This window comes from Globicephala melas, chromosome 2 (assembly GCF_963455315.2).
Source record: "Globicephala melas chromosome 2, mGloMel1.2, whole genome shotgun sequence".
NCBI lineage: Eukaryota > Metazoa > Chordata > Mammalia > Artiodactyla > Delphinidae > Globicephala > Globicephala melas.
In genome coordinates, this window is record NC_083315.2 from 90,342,161 (window position 1) to 90,369,954 (window position 27,794).

The window sequence follows — 27,794 nt, forward strand, 5'->3', positions numbered from 1 at the left end:
AAGGACAGTTTCTTCAACAAATGGTGCTGGGAGAACTGGATATCCACATTCAAAAGAATAAAGTTGGACAATAATCTTATATTATATACAAAAATTAACTCAAAGTGGATTGAAGACCTAAACATAAGACTTGAAACTATTAGTAAAACAGAGAAGAAAACATAGGGGGAAAGTTTCAGGACACTGGATTTAGCAATGATTTCTTCAATATGACACCAAAAGCACAGGCAACAAAAGCAAAATCAGACAAATCTACATCAAATTTAAAAACCCTGTGCATCAAAGGAAACAATCAACAGAGTGAAAAGGCAACCCACAAAATGGTAGAAAATATTCACGAATCACATGTTTGATAAGGGGTTAATATCCAGAATATGTAAGGAATTCCTATAACTCAACAACAAAAATTATGCAATTCAAAAACGGGCAAAAGACTTGAATAGACAGTTCTCCAACGAAGATACACAAATGGCCAACAAGCAAATGAAAAGATGTTTAACATCACTAATCATTAGAGAAATGCAATCAAAACCACAATGAGATATTACCTCCTTAGGATAATCACTAACAAAAGAACAGACAATAAGTGTTGATGAATATAAAGAGAAATTAGAACCCTGGTGCACTACTGGAATATAAAGTGGTTTGGCTGCTATGGAAAAACAGTACAAAGGTTCCTCAAAAAATTAAAAATAGAATTATCAGATGATCCATCAAAATCCCCCTTCTGGGTATATATCCAAAAGAATTCAAAGCAGGATCTTAAAGAGATATCTTTACACCCATTTTGTTCACTGCATTATTCACAATAGCCAAGAGGTAGAAACAATCAAATTCATCTGTCCATTCAAACAATCCATTCATCTGTCCATCAACAGATGAATGGATAAAGAAAATGTGGCACATACATACAGTGGAATATTATGCAGCCTTTAAAAGACGAAGGGACTTCCCTGGTGGCGCAGTGGTTTAGAATCCGCCTGCCAATGCAGGGGACATGGGTTCAATCCCTGGTCCAGGAAGATCCCACATGCCGCAGAGCAACTAAGCCCATGTGCCACAACCACTGAGCCTGGGCTGTAGAGCCCTCAAGCCACAACTACTGAGCCCGTGTAACACAACTACTGAAGCCCATGCGCCTAGAGCCCATGCTCTGCAACAAGAGAAGCCACTGCAATGAGAAGCCCGCGCACTGCAATGAAGAGTAGCCCCGACTCGCCTCAACTAGAGAAAGCCTGTGCACAGCAACGAAGACCCAATGCAGCCAAAAATAAATTAATTTTTTTAACATCTTTATTGGAGTATAATTGCTTTACAATGGTGTGTTAGTTTCTGCTTTATAACAAAGTGAATCAGTTATACATATACATATGTTCCCATATCTCTTCCCTCTTCCGTCTCCCTCCCTCCCACCCTCCCTATCCCAACCCTCTAGGTGGTCACAAAGCACTAAGCTGATCTCCCTGTGCTATGCGGCTGCTTCCCACTAGCTAGCTATTTTACGTTTGGTAGTGTATAAATGTCCCTGCCACTCTCTCACTTTGTCACAGCTTACCCTTCCCCCTCCCCATATCCTCAAGTTCATTCTCTAGTAGGTCTGCGTATTTATTCCCATACCTAGAGTCTGTCCTACAGAGTAAAGTAAGTCAGAAAAAGAAAAACAAATACCGTATGCTAACACATATATATGGAATATAAGGAAAAAAAAGAAATGGTCATGAAGAACCTAGGGGCAAATATGGGAAAAAATAAATTAATTTTAAAAAATTAAACAGGAGGAGATCTTGTCACATGCTAGAATACGGATGAACATCGAGGACATTATGCTAAGTGAAATGAACCAGTCACAAAATGACAAATACTGTATGATTTCACTCATATGAAGTATCTATAATAGTCAAAATCATAGAAATGGAAAGTAGAAAGATGGTTGCCAAGGTCTGGGAAAAGGGGGAAAGAGGAATTAATGTTTAATGGGCAGTTTCAGTTTTGCAAGATAAAAAAATTCTAGAAGTCTGCTGCACAACAACGTGAATATACCTAACACTATTGCACTGTATACATATAAATAGTTAAGATGGTTAATTTATGTGTTTATAACCACAACTAAAAATAAAGTAAAAAAAATTTTTTTAATATATTTGGGGCTCTTTACTGCTCTCCAAAGCAAAAAGCAAAGCACTGCCTTTTTATTCTTTACATTGTAACACCATTAGCAACCCTTTCTAACTAAAGAAGTATGAACAATGGAGAACCACATCTCCCTCTGCCACTCAATGACCCTATCTCTACTGACCTGTGAATCATCACACTAGATAATTTTTTTTAAATATGCATTAGAAACCAATAAACTAGAATTAATAAAGTTTGAAAAAGGAAATGAAGAGGGAAATTCTGTGAAAAAGAAAACAAACATGCTTAAATATAGCCTCTATAGAGTATAAAACTCATGAAGCAACAATCAACATACATTGCACACCCTGTCCCCAACTTCATAAATACTAATAAAGAGGTATGTCTAGGAAGAAGGCATTGCATAAAGTTTGATGTAAAATACATACATTAAAAGTAGCAGATGCAAAAAAAGGGTAACCAAACAAAGTAAGTGGGAAGGTGGAGAGGCCCTCCAAGCCCAGAACAAACAGGTGCAAATAAACAGAGCTTCAGCTAGCCTCACCAGCAAGTAAGTCTCAATAGGGTAACATGAGTAATTCAGGTTGGAATAAAGTCACTCACCTTAACCAAAAATAACCACCCAGAGGCAGAGAACAGCTACTGACTAAAAGAGATTGAACCTCTTTACAGAAACAGGAAACCTGGAAGCAAGAACCCTTCTGTATAGGATAGGAACTGGCAACCTGGAACACTGGAACAATGTAATACAAAATCAGACCTATTACATCTCCTTGACAATCAGATGTCCAATGTATGCACTCCAACAAAGACCTCATAGTAATCCAGGGTCTACTTTATTTGGCACATGGAAACCTACCTGATGGTGGTGAGAAGAGGAATCTTCGAGGATATACAGCTGCTGTCAAAGATTCTACAAAATAAAGAGCAAGAATAAAGGAGCACACTCTTTATTGTTTCTTAATAATTTTCTGAAATATTATCAGTATATTTAACAAGGTTTTCACTGGTTCATGATATGAAATATGACTGTTATCTTAAAATATATAGGATCAGGCTCTAACAAATCTCAGCTAATATATTTACAAAAGTTACAAAGAATATTATAAAATTCAGTGCTTATAGTTTAGTGTGGAAATAACTTATTTAGACATTATTACTCCAAACTTAAATGTACATTCTAAAGTGACAATCTAGACTCTATATTCAGAGTCACAGTAATATAAGTCATACATAAGGGATGTAGTCTGAAAATGCAAAAATAACCTAAAAGTGTATGCATGTATCAAGGGAGACTCATCAGTTGAGGGCGTGATAGTGTCACTTCCAGATTCTGGCGAGACTAAGACTGTCCAGTGACCAAGGGGAGGAGTTCTTGTGGGGCAACTGGAGGTATCCAGAAGCCTCCACTAGGTACCCTGGCAGACAGAAACTAACCGAATCATCACCACCTCCCCCTTCTCCTTATGCCTAGCTATTCCACTGAAATTTCTTGGCACTAGAGCTTATTAACTAATTAGATTACTAGAAAGCCAAATCACTAATGGTTAATGTAACAAGAGTAAACTCTACAGTGCAAATGAACAGGAATGGGACAAATAAGTATAAGTAGCCCTTAAGACAAAGAAAACTACATGGGTGGAAAGGGGACACTGAGCTGCCATTGTCTGGTGACTAAATCTCTTAATGTATTACCTGGTAATACTTACACACTTTACTAGAAATTAACTGGGTACCTGTCGCACACTATAAACCATGTTCTTCCCAATAGATGGGTCTAAACAGAAATTAGGTGCCTTTCTAGAGCCTGGCCCACAGCATACATTTAACAGATACTTGTTGAATGAATAATGAACGAATTCCAAAATCACTTAAGGTAAAACTCTCATAAACAGGGAATTGCTTGCAATGTTAAGCAAAATCAGGGATTTTAGAAGAGAACAAAATCATTTCCTTTGTGATTGCATTAACATTCTCCACATCTTTTTTAATTGGCATTATTTTCTATTTTTGTTCAATTGGTTTATATTACATTTTAAAATCCATTTTTAGGAAGTAGCTATAGAAAGGTATCAAAGCTAAAACCATAAAATTTTATCCAGTAGTTTGTATAAAAGCCCAATTTTTGCTACCTTTTCTGCCTGCCCATGGCCTGGGGCTCTGCAACTTTGATTCAGCACTTCACTTGTGGGGTAGACCCCACTGTCTCCAAAGTAAGAGCTTCTCCCTTTGCTAAAATTATCTCCCCTCCAAGATATCACAAGCCTGATTTCATCTGATTTCAGTGCTAAAAGCAAAGACTGACATCACTCTCCAGGGTAGCTACAGACCTTCCCTGCCAATCTCAAGGAAATCTACAGATCCCAAAACTGCTGAAAAGCCATTAAGTACAGGTCATTGATCTTTGGGAACCTAGACATGACTATGAAACAATAACACTAGTTGATTTAATAAGGAGCAATAGTCAACAAAGCTACTGTTTAACACAGTAACTACAGACTCTAGATTCCTTAACAAGTATTTCTGTCTTCCCAATTTACCTCAGCTTACAATCAGCACATGTGGTTACTACTCTGTTACCAGTAAGAGGTGAAAAATAGGCAGAAGCGATGCTCTTTGTGTGTTCAGTCAAAGAAATCAAAGGCTTGATTCTACTGCGATTCAGGCACCTTGCATCATAAATATGAATATCCCTGTAACAGGAGGAATAATTCTCAGTGTTGTCACAGTACACATAGTAAGACTCTACAATAGCACTGAACATAAATTAGACACTCAAATACTCACTACATTGAAGAACAGTTAAGACAGAACCCTCTAATCTTCTATATTAATTTAAAAAACACTGGTGTAGAGTAAGAAATGAGAAAAATTTCAAAATTATAGCATATATATGTAACCAGGTGGGTACAGAGAGACAAGATTCTAGCTGGTTTTCTAATCTATCCAAGAAAAAAGTTAACACAGACCAAGAAGTTATAGGTCACATGGAACTTTTATATTTTTTACGTACGTTCTTCTCAAAAGACTAGAAGTAAACGCATGAGGCCAAGGAAAACAAAAATGTATATTTTTTCAACACTTGCGCTATTTATTAAATCCAAAAGAATCTCTCATTTTAAAAATAATCACGTTAAAAAAAAACAAAAATGCTCAATCAGTGTAGAAAGGAAAATTATTTGGTCTGTGGGTATTACAAAAAAAGTCAGAGGTCTCTGACCACCAAACTAAAACATTACTCCTAACATTAAAAGGCCTAAATCATAAAATTTCATGAAGGACATACCTTAATCCCGCAGTGATAAAATACTGTCTATGCACTGGGTGGACATGTACAGTTCTTATTTTGCTCAAAGAAGAATTGATAAGTTTCTCACAAGAAGTTCCAGGCGTCCGCCTATCCACTAGTGACATACTTCCATCCCAGTGACCTACTATTAAAGTGGAGGCGTCTTCTGCCAAGAAGTCAAAGGAGGAAAAGCTACTTCTTTCATCTCTATATACCTAAGGATATAAGTAACAATCAACTTATGTAACACTCTTCTTTTAAAGAAAGCCAATGCATAAATTCTTTGTTAAAAGAGTAACAAAACACTTAACCCAAATAACCTCATTTATCCTCCCATGATCCCCACAAGAAGCATAGGGCAAAATGGTAATCCCCTTAGATGGAAACTAAGGCACTGATCAGCTGTGAGACTGCAATCAAACAGCCCATCCACCCATGTCAGGGCTACATCCCAAATCTCTTAAATCCAATAAACTTCAGATGCAGATCTACCCTGTGAAACTTGCTAGGAAATGGACTGAATCTGAATCTTACCCAGTTGAAATACCTTAATATACCAAGTAACTTTGCCAACTAAGTCCAAGGTATATGGCTTGAATGCTCACCTACTCTTGGTGGAAGTGTAAATAGATACAAAATTTTTACAGCAATCAGGACACATCTATCAAAATATTTAATGCTTATACATACCCTTTGACCCAGTAATTTCACTAAGATATATATAAGGATGCTTGCTGCCAGACTGCTTATAACAGCAATAAAAAGCAACCTAAACGTCCACCAGAAAAGATCTGGTTAAATCATGATGGTACATCTCTACTTTGAAATACCATGCAATGCTAAAAAAGAATGAGGTAGATTTGTGCTATTAACTGTCCAAGATATACTAGTAAATTAAAAAAGCAAGTTGCAAAAAACTATGTATATAGTGTGAACACATTAGCGCAAAGAAAAAAATCTGTATCTATATGCTTTAAGTATATGTGTACTTTCTGGAGGCATACACAAAAAATACATAGGTTACTTCGGGAGGGTGGGAATGGGGAAAGGGCAAATTTAGTTTGCACACCCCGTTTACTGTAAGTTTGTGGGGGTTTTTTGGTTGCACTGGGTCTTTGTTGCGGGCTTCTCTCTAGTTGCGGCGTGCAGGTTTAGTTGCCCTGCGGCGTGTGGGATCTTAGTTGCCCGACCAGGGATCAAACCCGTGTCCCCTGCATTGGAAGGTGGATTCTTAATCACTGGACCACCAAAGAAGTCCCCTACTGTAAATATTTTATCATGAGCATGTATTATTGTTATAAATTTTTAATCACTTACAATCCACAATGTTGTTACTTTGGGCTCAGGGCTCACACATATAAGGAATAAAAAATAAATGTTGTAGAATGTGTCAGTACTCAAGTAAGAGAGAATTACCACAATTCTTATCACTTAATCATGAATTGCTACTGACTTTTAGTTTTAATAACAATATTACTATAAACTGAGATTAACAAATAAATACACCAAAGGTATCCCAACCCCTATATCAAAAAAAGCCCAATATACACAAATGAAACGAAGTATTCAGTCATTATATTAAAATGGTTAAGTGCAGGGGATCTGGAGTCAGAGAGACTCAAGTGCAAATTCTAGTTCTGCCTTTTATGTCCTTCAGCAAGCTAATAAACCTCTTTACCTCAGTTTTTTCAACTGTTAAATGGGGAGAACATTACCTATTTCATAGGGTGTTATTAGGCTTAATAATATATATAAAGCACACTCAGGTTAGTACCTAACACAAGGTAATTGTTCAATCAGTAGTATCAGAAGCAAATTACTGATACATGCAATATCATGGATGAATCTTAAAAACATTATGCTAGGTAAATAAAGCCAGACACAAAAAGCTACACACCATTTGATTCCATTTACTTGACATTCTAGAACAGGCAAAATTATAGGGACAGTAATCACATCAGTGGTTGCCAGGGGCTTCAGGAACGGGGAGAGGACTGACTACAAAGGGTCATGAGGTAATTTTTCCAGGTGATGGAAATTTTTTATGTCTTGATTGCAGTGGTGGTTAAACAGGTATATACAATTTGCCAAAACTTATAAAACTGCACACCTAACAAAGGTACATTTTACAATATGTACTGTATACCTCAATAAACCTGACTTTTAAAAAAATAAATAAGTGGATAACTCTTACAACTCAATACTGAAAACACAGATAACCCAATTAAAAAGTAGGCAAAAGATCCAAATTTCTCTAAATAATTACAAATGGCCAATAAGCAGATGAACATGCTCAGCATCATTAATCATTAGGGAAACGCAAGTCAAAACCACAATGAGATACCACTTCATACCCACAAGGTTGGCTATACTCACCACCAACAACAAGCGTTGGAAAAGATGTGGAGAAATGGGAACCCTCACATACTGCTGATGAGTATGTACAACAGTGAAGCCAGTTTGGGAAACCACTTGGCAGTTCATCAGAATGTTAAACATAGAGTTACCATATGACCCAGCAATTACACTCCTAGGTGTATACCCAAGAGAAATGAAAGCACACAAAACTTGTGTATGAATGTTCATAATGGCATTATTCGTAATAGTTAAAAATGGAAACAACACAATTGTTCATCAACTAATCAATGGATGTGTAAAATGTGGTACAGCCACACAAGGGAATACTATTCAGCCACTAAAGAATGAAGTACTGACACATTCTACAACATGCATGAACCTTGAAAACATTTCGATAAGTATAGAAGCCAGTCACAAAAGACTATAAACTGTATGATTCCTTTTATATGAAATGTCCAGAACAGGGAAATATGTAGAGACAGAAAGTAGATTAGTGGTTTTCTAGGGCGAAAGGGGAAATCGGGAGTACTTGATAAGCAAGGGGTTTCTTTTGGAGGTGATAAGTATTCTAAAATTAGATTGTGGTAACAGTTTCACAACCCTATAAATACACTAAAAACCACTGGATTTTACACTTTAAATGGGTGAATTGAATGGTATGTGAATTATATATCTCAACAAAGTTGTATTAAAAAATAAGTACAGGGCTTCCCTGGTGGTGCAGTGGTTGAGAGTCCGCCTGCCGATGCAGCGGACACGGGTTCGTGCTCCAGTCTGGGAAGATCCCACATGCCGCGGAGCAGCTGGGCCCGTGAGCCATGGCCGCTGAGCCTGCACGTCCGGAGCCTGTGCTCCGCAACGGGAGAGGCCACAACAGTGAGAGGCCCGCTTACCGCAAAAAAAATAAATAAATAAATAAGTACAATCAGTTATTATTAAGTGGCTGATAAAACATAGATGTACCTTCAAATTTCAAACTCAAACCTTCCTGTAAGAATATAAACAAATACAAAACAGAATGTGACTTGCATACATAACTATATGGTATGCATTAATAACCAAAGTGCTACCATTAAACAGTTTAAAGAGGACTTTTCACAAAAATTATTTCATTTAATCCATGATTAACAGCCCATCCATTTCCAGTAAGGATTTTAAATATCAATGTTGCTCTTAAAAACCAATTTTTAAAAGGTAAAAATAGAAATTAAAAGAAAAAAAAAGCAAAGACACCAGTAAAAAAAGAAACTGTTTCTTCTAATTGTCAGTAATTAGGAAATCAAGTCTGACCAGCAACACATTAACAGTCTTGAAAAGTCTTTTTTTCATATGGTTAAAAACAGACTTAAAAGAAATTAAACATCCTCATTTTTAAAAGAAAACTCAAAAACTATTAGCTCTCAAGAAGAGAGAAAAAGCTTTCCCAACTGTAAGAAAGATCATTTTAGGAGTTCAGTGAAGAACAAAAGCAGTTACGTATTATACTATAGCTATTAAAATAATTAGTTAAAAACTCTTTTATAAGTAATTATGAATCATCTATACATAGCATATTAAAATAATTACAAAGACAGAATGCGTTCACTTTGAATACTGGCTTACATAAAAAAATTAAGGCATAAAATTAGATCATCAATTAGTATTTATGATGATAAGCCATAATCAGTGATGATACCCTGTTTTCTTCATTGTCTATCACATATAAAATGCTCTTATACTGAGGACCTCTAAAAACTTTAAAAGTCCCATTCGAAATAAGCTAAAGAATGAAAACCTACATCTAAACCATCCTAAATTTCACAAAGATTAAAATCCATATAAAAAAAGAGTTTGATTTGTAGGAATTCTCTTAATGAGGAAATCTGATATGGTTAAGCAAATCTGAAAGCTCACTTGAAATATGTTTGTTGTAACATATTAAGTAGTAGATATTTAAGTAGTAAACCAAAATGTAATCACTGGGATCCAATATTGTGAGGATTCCTCAGGCCTTTGGAAGCTTCTGGCCTACCCAACCAGAGATCAAACCAATTTGAAAACCTCCAAGGGGTAAGTAGTCTGGTTAACTTGGTAGGCTATCTCTGGGAGGATGGACGGTCACGAGTATGAGACCAACATCTTTGAACTATTCTTAAACTTCAACTTCATCTTACCCTGCAGGGGTTAGACTAGCCCAGGAAAAGACCTTATCCTCAATAGGTGGTTATGAATAAACCTGGCCTAAGATGTTCTGAATGAACCCGCTTAGGTGTCCATTTCTTGCCAGAGTACAATTATATGACATCGAATGGCAGTTTTTCATTCTAACTTCACCAGATAAAAACAGCTGAGCTAATCTCTCTACCATCAGCTATACATGGCATATAAGAGATGATAAATCTTAGCTAGAAGACAAAAAACCAAATTTTATAGTTTCTGTGTTATATTACTGGCCAAAAGTTTTGGACAATGTATTATAGTACTGTTATGTGATGAATTTCTCTAGTCTTTTTTGTCATATCTAAGACTCATCCCCACAAAATTCATATCTGCCAAGGCTAGAAATAATGAACAAAAGTATAATAATATTCCAATATTTTTTCCTGAATAAAAGAGGACGAGTTTTAAGCCTTAAAATAGAAGAATAAGTTATTTGATTTAAAAGCTTTCTGCAAAAATAAAAAATAAGAGCAAAAACTTACTATGTACCAGGCTCTGTTTTAAGTAAATGCTTTATCTACATTAACTCATTTAATCCTCATGACAATCCTATAAGGTAGATACTATTACCATTCCATTTCAAAACTAAGGAAATTGAAGCACAAAGAGGTTATGCAACTTACCGAGTTCACACAAATAGTAACAGATGGGATTTGAATTTAGGCAGTGTAGTTCTAAAGTCCCTATTCTACACCATCTCACCCAGTTTGATGGTATAATATAATCATTCATGTGGCATTTCATAAGGAATCCAGAATATCACCTGAGGTCCATATGCAAACATATTAACATTTACCTCCTCAAAAACAGCTCTGGAAAAATCCCCACAGCGTAATGTGCCATCATAGCTCAGTGACAGCAGGTGAGCTGGATTGGCAGGCGAGAAGTAAAGACAGCTAACTGGTTGACTATGGGGTTGAAAAATATAAACTCCATCTTCTTTAGGTTGGTGAGTCTGGAACAGAGTTGGGGGGTGGGGAGAGAGACAAAAACTGGTGAAAAGCAGTAATATTTTCTACATCATTATGTCATTAAACTATTTGCTTGTATTATATTTAGTCTTAGTCTATAATTGTACCCACCTTCCCACTCAGAAAGTCAGAACTAGAAACTTTAGACTCTCACTAAGTTACTTTTTCCTAATTTTCAATCCAACAAAATTAAGTCACATTTATTTTAATAGTTTCCAGCTTTTTGCAACTAGCCAACTAGTTTTTCATAATACAGAGGGAAAAAAATTACTGCTTATAATGACTTCAGTTCATAAAATTCTCAGGAAATGTGAAATTTACTTTTATTTCACATGCAGGATAATTCCTTACTACCAAAACTTCTATCAATACCACTCCCACTTTGCTTGCTAAGTGTGCTTCTATACGAGTATGTCATTCTCAGCTCAATTTTCATAAGGTGTTTGGTCCTGGCACAAAATGATAGTTTTAAAAATATTTTAACCCCTAAATGGCCCATGAAAAATGCATGTGCTTGAGGGACTTCCCTGGTGGCGCAGTGGTTAAGAATCTACCTGCCAATGCAGGGCACATGGGTTTCAGCCCTGGTCTGAGAAGATTCCACATGCCACAGAGAAACTAAGCTCATGTGCCACAACTACTGAGCCTGTGCTCTAGAGCCTGCAAACCACAACTACTGAGCCTGCGAGGCACAACTAGTAAGCCCACATGCCACAACTACTGAAGTCCACGAGCTTAGAGCCCGTACTACACAAGAGAAGCCACCGCAACGAGAAGCCCATGCACAGCAACGAAGACCCAACCAAATATAAATAAATAAATAACAGCCAAAAATAAATAAATAAATAAATTTATTTTTAAAAATACATGTACTTGAATTTCAGTAGTGATATTACTGCTTCTAAGGATTATCGTTTCCACAACTGGATTAACAACTCCGAAATCATCATTTTTTGGATTTTGATGTTATATTCTTATGCGGTATGTCATATTATGAACCAGAACAACTTTCATCTCTAAATCTAGCTTAGTCGGCTCTGAAATACTCAAACACTTTTGTTTTCGTCTTTTTTATTTAAGTTTTTAAATAAAGAGAAAAAAATTTAAAGAAAATAAAGAAACATGAAAAGAGAAGGAAGGAAAAAAATTACAATCACACAAACTCCTCCTCCTACCCAGAGTTAACCACTGTTAACATTTTGGCATATTTGTCTATAGCATATATTTTTTAGAAAAACAAAACTCTCCATTGTTATAAGGAACTCAAACAAATATACAGAGAAATATACAAAGACAAAAGTTTTGAAAAACCATTGAAAACCCAAAATTGACCAAAATTATCATTAAAATACTAAGTGATCATTAAAGATGTCTTTACAAGTACTTACTTATACAGATAGAAGGACAGAGAAGAAATTTAGAGAAAAAAAAAAGGCCACTTTAAGTAGTATTAAATTTAACTATACTTTAGGGGCTTCCCTGGTGGTGCAGTGGTTAAGAATCCACTTGCCAATGCAGGGGACACGGATTCAAGCCCTGGTCCAGGAAGATCCCACATGCTGTGGAGCAACTAAGCCCATGTGCCAGAACTACTGAGCCTGCACTCTAGAGCCCTCAAGCCACAACTACTGAGCCCGTGTGCGACAACTACTGAAGCCCACATGCCTAGAGCCCACGCTCTGCAACAAGTGAAGCAACCACAATAAGAAGCCCACGCACCACAATGAAGAGTAGCCCCCGCTCGCCACAACTAGAGAAAGCCCACGCACACCAATGAAGACCCAATGCAGCCATAAATAAATATAAAAAAATTTTAACTATACTTTAAAATAATAAAAGAAAATCAAGCTGAAGGAATTTTTGAACTTCAAGTATTTCTTTACAAGAGCTATCTCCTAAGAAGGAAAAAGTAGAAAATATAAAGCAGTTTTAGTCATTACGCTTTTTTATTTAACTATGTATGTCTCAATTTTAGACAATTTCTATTGACTGAGAACATTATTCTCACTCCTCCTCCAATCTCCCCTTTCTCCATCTCTATATTTTCTTTTTTCCAGGTTAACAACATTCATATCCAGTTCTGTAACCATAATTCATATGGCTGTTTAATATTAGTTCTGTATTTAAGTATTTATTTATTTATTTCATTTATTTTTGGCTGCGTCAGGTCATAGTTGCGGCACATGGGATCTTGATTGCAGCAAGTGGGATCTTTCATCGCAGCACACAGGCTCTTCATTGTGGCACGCGGGTTTCTCTCTAGTTGTGGCGTGCGGGTTCTCTCTCTCTAGTTGTGGTGCGTGGGCTCTGTAGTTTGCGGCACGCAGGCTCTCTAGTTGAGGCCCGCGGGCTTAGTTGCCCCACAGCATGTGGGATCTTAGCTCCCCAACCAGGGATCGAACCCACGTCCCCTGCATTGGAAGGCAGATTCTTTACCACTGGACCAGGGAAGTCCCAGTTCTGTATTTAAATGGATTCAATACTCATCATCAATTTTTCTGTCAAGCTTCTCCATTCCTGAATCCTTAATTTTGATTTACTTTCAACGGGCCAAGATTTGCTATCAAGCAGTTTTTTCCAGATGAACTCACAGGTCTTCAATTTCTTGAGTTTTTTCAGATGTGAAAAGACCTACCTGCTGTCTTTACATTAGAATAATATCTTGGGCTGGGTATGTATTCCAGGCCACACTTCCTTCTCTCAGAACTTTGTAGACATTACATGAAATGTTGCTGTAGAAAACTGAGGCAAACCTGGCTTTTCCCCTTGAATATAATTTGTTTTTCCTGCCTAAAGAATTCTTTAACATTTAAGTCCAAATCTTCCTAGAACATGGCATACACACTCAAATCTGTCAATCCAATTCTGTCTTTTCAGAAAAGTTCTCTTTGAATATATTTTCTGTTACATTTGTTGGGTCATCTTTGACTGGCTTTCCTTTCCTTTTTTTTTTTAAATGAATTTATTTATTTATCTATCTATCTATCTTTGGCTGCCTTGGGTCTTGCTACTGCACACGGGCTTTCTCTAGTCATGGCAAGTGGGGGCTACTCTTCATTGTGGTGCGTGGGCTTCTCATTGCAGTGGCTTCTCTTGTTGTGGAGCACAGGCTCTAGGAACATGGGCTTCAGTAGTTGTGGCACACAGGCTTCAGTAGTTGTGGCTCATGGGCTCTAGAGTGCAGGCTCAGTAGTTGTGGCACACGGGCTTCGTTGTTCCACGGCATGTGGGATCTTCCTGGACCAGGGATTGAACCCGTGTCCACTGAATTGGCAGGCAGATTCTTAACCACTGCGCCACCAGGGAAGTCCTGGCTTTCCTTTTCTATTGGCTTTTCTCATAAAACTTTTTTCATCTGTGTTTGAGATTACCTCAGATATTTCCTTTAATATCTATAATTTCATTTTCAGCCATGTCTATTCTGTTCCTTTTGTCTAATTTATTAGTTTCACTGATCTTCAATTTGTTTCCTTAGTTCTACAGTCTCCTTTTTCATTTCATTCTGTTGTTTTATCACCTTATCTTTGAGTCTTATTTTACCAAATTAATGTTGATATTAGCTTGCTCCACAGCAGCACTGTCCAAAAGAATTTTCTGAGATGACAAAAATGTTTTATGTATGCACTGTCCAATATGGTATCCACTAGTCATGTGTGGCTATTAAGCACTTGAAATGTGCCTGGTGTAACTGAAGAACTGAATTTTCTATTTTAATTAATTTAAAAATAAATACATGTATCCCCCACTTTTCAAAAGTTCACTTTATGCCACTTTGCTCTTACAAAACACCTATATTAGTACCTATTTTTGCTAACTGAAGGGAATCCAAAGAAGATTTTTGCTTTTGTGAGAAAAGGTGAAAAATGAAAATAGTATTCAATGTTTGTTTTGTAGGAAGTTGTTACAGAGGCTTTATGTATAAAGCTATACATCTGACCTCTACCCACCTGTACAGCTTCCCCCTATTCCACTCATCCCTTCCGTTTATGCCTCTGCTGTTTATGCTCTAGCCACAGAGGCATTCTTTCAGAGGCATTCTTCAGGTCCTTAAATGTATCAAGCCGGCATCCTCCTGCCTAAGGTCCTTGACATGCTGTTCCTCTTGTGTGAAATGCTCTTTTCCCTTTCTTTGCTTGGCTTACTCCTACTTAGCTTTCAAATCTCAACTCAATTCTCAATTCCTCAGGGAAGCCTTCCCTGATCCTCAAAATCAGGCCAGTTCCCCTGTTATGTATTTTTATAACACTACTTTTCCTCCACTCCATTAATCATAGTATATAATTCACTCCACTTATCAAACATGTAATTATTTCATTCATGCTGCTTTTGCCACTAAATTCTAAACTCCATAAGGACAGAGAAAATCCTTCCTCACAAATATGGATGGGGAGTCATTAGAATAGTACTTAGGGGACTTCCCTGGTGGCTCAGTGGTTAAGAATCTGCCTGCCAATGCAGGGGACACAGGTTTGAGCCCTGGTCCAGGAAGATCCCACATGCCGCGGAGCAACTAAGCCCATGCAGCACAACTACTGAGCCTGTGCTCTAGAGCCTGTGAGCCACAACTACTGAGCCTGCGTGCCACAACTACTGAAGACTACACACCTAGAGCCCGTACTCCACAACAAGAGAAGCCACCGCAATGAGAAGCCTGCGCACCGCAACAAATAGTAGCCCCTGCTCGCCGCAACTAGAGAAAGCCCACACGCAGGCTTGACCTGATACAGCCAAAAAATAAAGACCTAACACAGCCAAAAAATAAATATAGAAATAAATTTATTAAAAAAAAGAGTACTTAGCACAAAATACTTAATAAGTGTGGAATGAATGAATGGGTGGGGTGACCGAATAAATGACAGCTCATCTTTTGATCCTTAGGTGAGACTAGGAATCTGACAGAAGGTTAAGAGGAAAACTGAGGGACTGCCAAGACAATACAATGAGGTAAAAGTCTTTTCAACAAATAGTGCTGGGACAACTGGATATACACATACAAAAAGATGAACTTGGGCCCTTACCTTACAGCATATACAAAAATAATTCAAAAAGAACAATTCAAGATGGATCAGTGAACTAAATGTGAAAGCTGAAACTATAAAATTTTTACAAAAAAACACAGGAGAAAATCTTTAAGACTTTGGGTTACACAAAAGATTTCTTAGATATGACACCAAAAACACAGTCCATTAAAAGTTTGATGAATCGGACATCACCAAAATTCAAAAATTTGCACTTCAAAAGATAGCATTAAGAAGATGAAAAGAAGAAATATTTGCAAATCACATATCTGATAAGGATGTGTATCTAGAATATACAAAGAACTCTTACAACTCAACAAGAAGACAAACAACCCAATAAAAAATTGACAAAAGATTTGAATAGACATTTCGCCAAAGATATCCAAATGGCAGGAAAAGATTCTCAACATCATTAGTCATTAGAGAAATGCAAATCAAAACCACATGGAGATACAACTTCACTAGGAAGATACCACCCACTTGAAAGGCTATAATCGAAAAGACAGATAATAATAAATGTTGGTGAGCATGTAAAAAAATTTGAACCCTCATACATTGCTGGTAGGAATAGAAAATGATGCAGCCACTTTGGAAAGCAGGGTGACAGTTCCTCAAATGTTAACCAGTTACCATATGACCTAGCAATTCTACTCCCAGATACCTACCCAAGAGAAATGAAAACACAGACCTACACAAAAATGTGTACACAAATGTTTATAGTAGAATTATTCAGAATAGCCAAAAAGTGGAAACAACACAAATGTCTGTCAAATGATGAATGGATAAACAAAATGTGGTAAAATCAAACAATGGAATACTATTCAGCAATAAAAAAAGAATGAGGTGCTGATAGATGCTATAAAACAGATAAACCTTAAAACTATGCTAAAAGAGGGACTTCCCTGGTGGTCCGGTGGTAAAGAATCCACCTCCCAATGCAGGGGACACAGGTTCAATCTCTGGTTGGGGAACTAAGATCCCACATGCTGTGGGGCAACTAAGTCCACGTGCCACAACTACAGAGCCCACGAGCCCTGGAGCCTGCACACCACAACTAGAGAAAAACCCACATGCCACAACTAGAGAGAAGCCTGCGCGCCACAACAAAAAGCCCACGCCTCAATGAAAGATCCTGCACGCCTCAACAAAAGATCCCGCATGCCTCAACAAAGACCCCACATGCTTCAACTAAGACCCAATGCAGCCAAAATAAATAAATTAATTAATTAAAAAAAAACTATGCTAAAAGAAAAATGCCAATATAAAAGACCACATATTTTATGATTCTATTTATATGAAATGTCCCAAAAGTGCAAATTTGTGGAGATTTGCCTGGGGATAAGGGTAGAAACAGGGATTAAATGTAAGTAGCCACGAGGAATCTTATAGGAATGATGAAAATGTTCTAAAACTGAATTATGGTGATATTTACACAACTCAATAAACTTATTAAAAATCATTAAACTGTACATTTTAAATGTGTAGATTTTATAAAATGTTAATTATACCTCAATAACGCTAAACTTTTTTTTAAAAAACGAGGGGAGTTTCGGAGTGAGCACAGGATAGCCAAGATAATGGTTTTAGACTCGCTCAGTCTGTTAATGAGATAGCCAGGTGTCCTGAAAAATTAGAAAGTTGATAAAAATATTGGACTACAGACACCCAATAATACAGATTTTTGGAGTCACCAGAAAAGACATGACAAAGGGACTTTCCTACATATCTTCAACACACCCTGAAAAGATCTTCACTTGACTATGCTAATTCTCTATTTTTCCTTTTCTAAGTTCTTCAACAAATAGTCTATCCATTGCTTCCATTTCTTCTTCCACCCCATACTTTTTTTAATCTCCTAAAGTCTGTGTTCCTTTCTTACCTTATTGTTGAAGCTATTCTCTCAGCTCACTTATGATACCTTATTTTCAAAACTAATGGCCCTTTTTCTGTTCCCATTCTTTTTAACTCATCTAAAAAAAAAAGCCCTGTCAAACTCCGATGCTTGAAATTCATCTCTTAGCTTATACAACCTTATACCATTTCTGGTCCTCTTCCCACTTCTCTGCTTCTGTTTTCTTTACCAAATCCTTTCACCTCCTACCCCACTCACATTTTATCAAAATAAGGGAGAACCTATGCTCCCAAAATAAGAGAGAATTTGGTTTTCATTTCTTCTCTTCTCACTTACAAAATCCATTTTATTTATTAACCCCAAACCACTGCAAGTCACCATGATTTCTCCATCTCTATTAATTGTCCTTATGGCATTTTTCAGGTCTTTGTTCTACTTCCCCAATTAAAAACTAAGTTCAGAGAACATTAACTCGGCTTTTTTCAATTCTGTAAACACTGAAAGCAATCAATGCATTATTATATGTACAATGAATGAAATTCAATATCTGTTTCTAACTCATCAAAAAATGACTAGGGGGCTTCCCTGGTGGTGCAGTGGTTAAGAATCCACCTGCCAATGCAGGGGACACAGGTTCGAGCCCTGGTCCGGGAAGATCCCACATGCCGCAGAGCAACTAAGCCCATGCGCCACAACTACTGAGCCTGCGCTCTAGAGCCCGTGAGCCACAACTACTGAGCCCATGTGCCACAACTACTGAGCCTGCGTGCCTAGAGCCCATGCTCTGCAACAAGAGAAGCCACCACCATGAGAAGCCCGCGCACCGCAATGAAGAGTAGCCCCCACTCGCTGCAACTAGAGAAAGCCCACATGCAGCAATGAAGACCCAATGCAGCCAAAAATAAATAGACAAAAACTAAATTAATTAAAAAAAAAATTACTAGGATCATCCTAAGAAGATCCTTGGGAAGATATTTTGATCCAGCTTGGAAACTATATTTTAAACATAATTAGAAACCTAAGAACTTTGTATGATCTTTTCATATACACATTTAAAGTTGTAATAAACTTTCCTGGCAGGAATTTATGCCCAGATGACTAAAGATATTCAAGCTAAAAATGTTAAAGTTCTACAAAGCAAATTTAAATTCCTCTAGGTTTCTAAAATTTGGAATCACAAAGCACAAAACTATAAATCTCAAGTAACATCTAGAAACACATGGCTCTAGGCTATTCTTTCGCAGACTATTTGCTTCAAATGTTAATATCTTCAAAACAATTAATAATAACTTACCAAATCCCAAAGCCCAACTTGTCCAGATCTGGCCCCAGCTGCCACCAAAGTTCTAATTTCTGATGGGTGGAGAGCCATTGAGAATATTGGGCCTTTGGTAACTTTATAAACAGTATCTTCACTAATGATCATGCCATTTAAATTGGCTTTGTAGCTGAGAAGATTAAAAAGTTAAATTTTAGAAGTAAAACCAAACTCAGTAGTCAAAACAAGTAAAAGATGATTCGAAAAAGTAAAATCACAATTAGTAAATGTGGGAAAATATTCAACTTCCTGGCAACCAAGGAAATCAAACTAAACAATGGGGTACTATTTTTCACTTATGAAAGCTAAGAGGCTATAGTTACACATACATTCATATATATTGCTAACAGCAGAGTAAATTCATTTAAGATTTTCAGAAATTTTTAAAAAAGATTTTGGAAAACAATCCGGCATTTCCTAAAAGCCATGAAAATGTCCATAATATTTGACACATTAATCTCACTTCTGGAATCTATCCTAAGGAAATAATCCACCATCACAATATAAATTTCAACAAACACACATACAAACAATCAAAATAAATAGAAAACAATTTCAAATACCAAGGGAGTAACAGGAGGTTAAGTAAATTCTACCTGCTAAATCAAATATTATGCAATTATTCAATAAATTTAAAGACTCTAGTAACATGCAACCACAATGTTAATAGAAAAGCATAATGCAAAACTGTACATATATTAGAACATAAAAAAGTAAAAATGTATGTGATATCACTCATTTATTAAACACTGAATGAATATATACTATGTGAAATGCACTTTTCTGGTTATTAAGACAAAATCCATACATTCATGAAGCTTATATCCTAGTGGTATTACATATGGTGATACACGAAAGGAAATATACAAAAACAACAGTTGTTAGGGTAGAAATACGATGGATAATTTTTCTCACCTCTTTCAAATTTCCTGTAATGGTATAGTCTTTAAGTTATAAAGATCCCAGAAAATGTAAAACAAAGGCAAGGAATTTTAACTCACCTTTTAATGCTAGATAACTCCTTCTCAGTGTTTTTACTTCTTGTCTGAAACAATGGGAAAAACCAAAGCACTAAGTTAATATATGTACTAAAATTTGCTTAACAGATGATTCTAAGAGCTTGGGCTTACCCTCCCAAGTGACACCTTGCTCACTTCTGCCCAAGTCTGCAGAAATCCTTTAAATAGTTCACTGTTATCATCTCGATTTTCAGAAGTCATTTCTAAAGGCCCAGGAGGTAACAAAGGCTGTTATAAAAAATAAGAAAAAAAAGTTGGTTGTCGCTCTGCCCTAGAATGTAAGCTTAAGATTTCTTACTACTTTACTTTCAATACCAACAACAGTGGTGACACATAGTTAGCATTCAAAAACAGTTGTTCAATGAATGAATGCCAAGTATCCTGTAAAGTAATAACATGTATTATCTCATTTAATCCCCTTAATAATCCAGTGAATGAGCTATCACATTATAAAGACAGTGGAATGAAACTTAGAGAAGTTAATTTGTCCAAAGTTACACTGCCAGTACCTGGGAATTGATTCAGATCAGTTCAATTTCATACCTCAAAGTTATTACTCTATGTGTTTTTTATTTTTTATTTTTTTAACTGAAGCATAGTTGATTTACAATGTTGTGTCCATCTCTGCTATACAGCAAAGTGACTCAGTTATACACAGACATTCTTTTTTCATATTCTTTTCCATTATGGTTTATCACAGGATACTGAATATAGTTCCCTGTGCTATACAGTAGGACCTTGTTTACCCATCCTGTATATAATAGTTTACATCTGCTAATCCCAAACTCCCAGTCCTTCCCTCCCCCACTGCCCCCCTCACCCGGCATCCACAAGTCTGTTCTCATTTCTGTGAGTTTCTGTTTTGTAGATAGGTTCATTTGTGCCATATTTTAGATTCCACATATTAAGTGATACCATATGATATTTGTCTTTCTCTTACTGTATGTCAGTGTTTTTTAAATCACAGGTTGTAACCCATAGGTCATGAAATCATTTTAATACATTACAACGGACAGTGTGTTTTAGTGACTGAGAAAAGAACAGACTAGGAAATACAAAAGTGTATCACATGTAGTAAGGATAAGTATCATTTCACAAAAGTTTTGTTTCAGGGGTGTGTGTGTGTGTGTGTGTGTGTGTGTGTGTGTGTGTGTGTGTGTGTGTGTGTGTGTGTGGAACGGGTTCAATGTAAATGTATTTCTTATCATGGATGGATGGAGGCTTCAAAAAAATTTGAAAGCTACTCTTCCCCTAGTAACTTAATTTGCAATTAGCTCTCAAAGCACCAGGCTAATCTTCCAATTTATAATTAAGCACTTACATACAAAGTATTAAAAACAGTAGGTGCAATAAAAAAAAAAAACCAGTAGGTGCTCCTGAATAAAAAATATACTCATAATCTTATTTAGACAATAAATTTGCTAAATAAAACTCTTTCCACTCACTGATAGCGTAAAATTAAACTACAGTAAGAGAACCCCATCACTACTGACATATATTATTTATTACTAATAATATTAATAACTACCATTTATTGCTTACTAAGTCCTTAATATAAATGTAGGAAACTTTATAGATACTATTTCATTTATCCCTCACAACACCTCTTTGAGAGGTTTCTGCTATTGTTGCCATTTTAAAAATGGGGAGGGCTTCCTTGGTGGTGCAGTGGTTGAAAGTCCACCTGCCAATGCAGGTGACAAGGGTTCGTGCCCCGGTCCGGGAAGATCCCACATGCTGCGGAGCGGCTAGGCCCGTGAGCCATGGCCGCTGAGCCTGCGCACCCGGAGCCTGTGCTTAGCAACGGGAGAGGCCACAACAGTGAGAGGCCCGCGTACCGCAAAAAAAAAAAAAAAATGGGGAAACTGGGGCTCAGAAAGACTAAGGAATTTACCCACAATCCCACACAGGGTAAGTCTGCAGAAATATAGAATCCAAGCCAGTCTCTTATGAGTTTGAAATCTTACTCATTAAACCATACAACAGCCAAGTATTAAATTAATGATGCACAAATTAAACATAATTTAATGACTTTTTACTCTACTTTCAAACACTTCAAATTTTTGAGTATTTTATTGGTTAATATATTGTATTTGCACTCTTTCTTACATTTTCATCTGCTACTAATATTGGCTGGGTTGGAGTTGCTGGTAATGAAACTCCTGAAGGATCAACTTTTAGTAATCGCATTGACCTTCTACATCCAGTCTCATTTTCTTTCTTCTTAGGCTTCTTTCTAAAGGAGTGGGGGAAAAAATCATGTTATACTCATAAAAGTTATATGTATTTATTAATATCAAGGAGATAACATCTAGTAATCTATCTCACAGATATATTCACACATTGCAAAGATGTATATACATGGCTACACTGATTTTTTTTTTTTCTTCGTCACACTGCGCAGCATGTGGAACTTTCCCAACCCAGGATCAAACCTGTGCCCCCTGCCATGGAAGAATGGAGTCTTAACCACTGGACCACCAGTGAAGTCCCTACACTGATTTTAATTAAAAGCCTGGAAACATCATAAATGTTCATCATGGGGAAGTGAGGGGTGTTAAATAAATTATGACATACATATCTAGCACAATATTATGCAGTCATAAAAAAAGAAATAGATTTTTGTATGCTGATATGACATGAACTCTAAGATACAAGAAGCAAAAACAAGGTCCAGCACATGTTGAATATGGTTCCATTAGCTTTTGTTTTGTTTTGTTTTTTGTTTTTGTTTTTGTTTTTGTGGTACACGGGCCTCTCACTGCTGTGGCCTCTCCCGTTGTGGAGCACAGGCTCCGGACGGGCAGGCTCAGCGGCCATGGCTCACGGGCCCAGCCGCTCCGTGGCATGTGGGATCTTCCCGGACCAGGGCACGAACCCACGTCCCCTGCATCGGCAGGCGGACTCTCAACCACTGCGCCACCAGGGAAGCCCCCCATTTGCTTTTTTACAAAATATATACACATACATTTGTAATTGCTGAGATTACCTATGGAATAATACACATGAAACTATTAACAGTGGTTTCCTCTAGGGAAAAGGCCTGGAGAACTAAGGTCCAGGATAGGAAAGAGACTTAAGTGTTTCATTGCATTGCCTTCCATATAGTTTACTTTTAAAAATCATATACATACCCTACTTTTTTATGCATTATTTTTTTATTTTAAAAAAGTAGTTCAGAACTTCCAGTTTCCAGTTCCAAATTTAAAGAGCTTGAAAGTCACTGCACTGTCTATCAAGTAAAAAGCTGAACAGACTGAAAAATCAACTCTTCTAGGATCCTTAAGAGAAATGAGGGCACAGTAGAAACTGCTGAGCCTACTATTGGAAAGACAGACAGGCAAATGCAAGAAGTCATGGCTTATTGGAGTAGACTTAGAAATGGAAACCATCATGGGAACCAGCAGCAGGGTAGGAAAGCCTGAACTGTAATTGACCAATTGCTGGAGGTTCAGTGTACACAAGTCTGAGAGTTAAAAACTCCATGGAAAACTAGACAGCTACATGTAAAAGAATGGAACTAGAACATTTTCTTACACCATATACAAAAACAGACTCAAAATGGATTAAAGGCGGGCTTCCCTGGTGGTGCAGTGTTTGGGGGTCCGCCTGCCGATGCAGGGGACGCGGGTTCGTGCCCCAGTCTGGGGGGATCCCGCATGCCGAGGAGCGGCTGGGCCCGTGAGCCTATGGCAGCTGAGCCTGCGCATCAGGAGCCTGTGCTCTGCAACGGGAGGGGCCGCAGCAGTGAGGGGCCTGCATACCGCAAAAAAAAAAAAAAAAAATGGATTAAAGGCTTTAATGTAAGACCTGAAACCATAAAACTCCTAGAAGAAAACACAGGTACTACACTCTTTGACATTGTTCTTAGCAATATTTTTTGGATGTGTCTTCTCAGGCAAGAGCAACAAAAGCAAAAAATAAACAAATGGGACCTAATCAAACTTAAAAGCTTTTGCAAAACAAAGGAAACCATCAACAAAATGAAAAGGCAACTGACTGAAGGGAAGAAGATTTGTGCAAATGATATGTCCAATAACGGATTAATATCCAAAATATATAAACAGCTCATACAACTCAACATCAAAAACAAAAAAAAATCTGATTAAACAATAGGTAGAGGACCCAAAGAAGACATAGAGATGGCCAACAGGCACAAATGAAACGATTAGATCATCAGGGAAATACAAATGAAAACCACACTGAGACATCACCTCACACCTGTGAGAATGGCTATCATCAGAAAGACCACAAATAACAAGTGTTGGCAAGGATATGGAGAAAAGGTAACCTCTGTACACTGTTGGTGGGAATGTAAATTTGTGCAGCTACTGTGGAAAACAGTACAAATGTTCCTCAAAAGACTAAAAATAGAACTACCATATTATCCAGTAATTCCACTCCTGGGAATTTATGCAAAGAAAAGAAAAACACTCGTTCAAAAAGACACATGCAGGACTTCCCTGGTGGTGCAGTGGTTAAGAATCTGCCTGCCAATGAAAGGGACACGGGTTCGAGCCCTGGTCCGGGAAGATCCCACATGCCACGGAGCAACTAAGCCCGTGCACCACCACAACTGACCCTGTGCTCTAGAGCTCATGAGCCACAACTACTGAGCCTGCGCGACACAACTACTGAAGCCCATAAACCCTAGAGCCCGTGCACCGCAAGTATTGAGCCCATGCACCACATCTGCTGAAGCCCGCGTGCTCTAGGGCCCGCATGCCACAACTACTGAGCTCGTGTGCTACAACTACCAAAGTCCGTGTACCTAGAGCCCATGCTCCGCAACAGGAAAAGCCACCGCAATAAGAAGCCCATGCACCGCAACAAAGAGTGGCCCTCGCTCACTGCAACTAGAGAAAGCCTGCACGCAGCAACAAAGACCCAGTGCAGCCAAAAAAAAAAAAAAATACATGCACCCCAATGTTCATAGCAGCATTTTTTATAATAGACAAGATATGGAAGCAACCTAAAAGTTCATCAACAGATGAATGGATAAAGAAAATGTGGTATGTATGTGTGTATATATATATATATATATATATGTACGTATGTGTGTGTATATATATATATACACACACAATGTAATACTACAGAGCCATAAAAAAGTGAAGTTTTCCCATTTGCAACAACATGACTGAAACTGGAGGCTATTATGCTTAGTGAAATAAATCAGACAGAAAAAGACAAATGCTGTATGTTATCACCTACATGTGGAATCTAAAGCATAAAACGAATGAATATAACAAAACAGAAACAGACTCAGATATAGAGAACAAACTAGTGGTTACCAGTGGGAGAGGGAAGAGGGGAGGGGCAAGATGGGGTAGGAGGTTAAGAGGTACAAACCACTTTGTACAAAATAAATAAGCTACAAGGATATATTTATAGCACAGGGAATACAGCCATCATTTTATAGTAACTATAAATGGAGTATAATCTATAAAAATTTTAAATCACCATGTTGTACACCTGAAAATAATATAATATTGTAAATCAACTACACTTAAACTGTACTGCTATGAAACCTAATATGAAGACCAAAAATTTGAAATGATCTCTGGCCCATGGCCTTAAAAAGACTGTAACCAGTTCCTTTTAACTTAAATGTTACCACTTTAGCTTAACAATGAGGTATAAAACAAAACCAAGTATACTTGTTATATACTTGGTTAAATACTGGTTAAATTTACCAAAGACTCCTCCAGAAGTCTTTGGTAAATTTAACATTCATTAAGTAATGTGCCAATTTCAAAGTCCTCTAAATCTTTTGTCACAAAGATATTTATAGCACTGTAAACAGAACTAAAGCCTGATATCATATATTATTAAAACTGACATTTATCTCCAAAAGAATTTGACCTATGGTGACTGAACTCCGAAAAAAGTAAAAAGACTGGTAGTTGGAGAAAAGTAGATCTCTCACATTACTTAGTCAATGGCAGTTCCATTGTAATTTAGCCTTAATCTTTTTGCTGAAATGATCTAAATAACAAAAGATCCATAATAAAAATATTTTTTAAAAAAGAAATGAGCTATTAAGCCATGAAAAGACATGGGGGAACCTTAAATGCATATTACTAAAAAAAGCAGCCAACCTGAATGAGACTACATACTGTATGATTCCAAATACATGACTGACATTCAGGAAAAGGCAAAACTATGGAGACAAAAAAATCAGTGATTGCAAGGGGTGAGGGTGATAAGGGATGAAAAGGCAGAGCACAGAGGATTTTAGGGCAGTGAAATACTCTGTACATTATAATGATAGATATATGTCTTTAAACATTTGTACAAACCCAAAGAATGAACAACACCAAGAGTGAACCCTAAGGTAAACTACAGATCTGGGGTGATTATGATGTATCAAGGTAGGTTCATCCTTGGTAACAAACGTATCACTCTGGTGAGTGATTCTGATAATGGGAGAAGCTATGCATGTGTCGGGCAGCGGATGGAAATCTCTGTAACTTACTCTCAATTTTGCTGTGAAACTAAAACTGCTCTAAAAATAAAATCTTAAAAAAAAAGAAACCTCAAGGGGGCATCACCCCCACAATTTTGTAAGATTTATATCCAGGAGCTTGACCAGGCCCTCAAAGTAAATATCAGAGAAAATCTCCTCATGCTTCTAGCAGGGGGAGGAGAAAAGGAAGAATTTTGAAATAGGCCAGCACTCTGTTCTGCCCTCAGGAGAAATCAGTTAACCAGAGCCTAACCTGCTAGGGTATTGTCAGAGGCTAACTGACCTGGGGAAGGGAAATACCCAACAGCAGCCCACTCTTGCCATCTTGTCCAACCTAAGGAGAGAGGAAAAAAACTAAAACACTTGTGAAGTTCACAATCCAAAGATATAGGTTCAGTTAGAGACTGAGAACTAATAACAAGACTACAGAATGCTCCCCTCCCCCAACATCTCACCACCACATTGCTAAAGACCTATTTATAACAGTTACTTTTTCTTGGTACCTCATGTCCAGTTATCAAGAAAAAATTACAAGACACACTGAAAAGCAAAAAACACAATTTAAAGAAACAGAGCAAACTTCAAAACCAGACATGGCAGAAATGTTGAAATTATCACACTAAGAATTTAAAACAACTGTGATTAACATGCTAAGGGCTCCAATGGATAAAACAGACACCATGAAAGAACAGATAAGCAATGTCAACAGAGGGATGTCAATACTAAGAAAGAACCAAAAAGAAATGCCAGAGATCAAAAACACTATAATAGAAATGAAGAATGCCTTTGATGGGCTCAGTAATAGACTGGACATGGCTGAGGAAAGAATCTCCGACCTTGGGGATATCTCAATAGGAATCTCTAAAACTGAAAAGCAAGGAGAAAAAACAGAACAGAATAACCAAGAACGTAGATAACAAAAAAGTATAACATATAAATAATGGGAATACAAGAAAGAAAAAAAGTAACAGAAGAAATATTTGAAATAATAACTGAAAATTCCCCCAAATTAGTGTCAGACACCAAACCACAGATCTAGAAAGCTCAGAGAACATCAAGCAAGATAAATGCAAAAACAAAAATGAAAACAAACAAAGAAATCCTACAACTAGGCAATTCATTTCCAAACTACAGAAAAATCAAAAATAAAATCCTGAAAGGAGCCAGA

General features: G+C 37.2%; 1 protein-coding gene across 13 annotated transcripts in view; it reads right to left on the reverse strand.

Moving 5' to 3' along the window:
• The window catches only part of WDR76 (WD repeat domain 76), a 64,382-nt gene that overhangs the window by 4,811 nt on the left and 31,777 nt on the right, over positions 1-27,794 (reverse strand). For 9 of the 13 annotated variants that reach the window (XM_060294355.1, XM_060294351.1, XM_060294354.1 and 6 more), the window contains 9 exons: positions 26,910-26,960; positions 22,267-22,393; positions 20,269-20,385; positions 20,140-20,183; positions 19,115-19,268; positions 10,776-10,934; positions 5,420-5,637; positions 4,674-4,826; positions 2,993-3,046 (listed from right to left, as the gene is read on the reverse strand). In XM_060294355.1, the coding sequence (XP_060150338.1) occupies positions 2,993-3,046; positions 4,674-4,826; positions 5,420-5,637; positions 10,776-10,934; positions 19,115-19,268; positions 20,140-20,183; positions 20,269-20,385; positions 22,267-22,393; positions 26,910-26,960 (1,077 nt within the window). The remainder of the gene's footprint in view (positions 1-2,992; positions 3,047-4,673; positions 4,827-5,419; positions 5,638-10,775; positions 10,935-19,114; positions 19,269-20,139; positions 20,184-20,268; positions 20,386-22,266; positions 22,394-26,909; positions 26,961-27,794) is intronic. The other 4 variants (XM_030842829.2, XM_060294347.1, XM_060294345.1 and 1 more) reach the window with 3 other exon arrangements.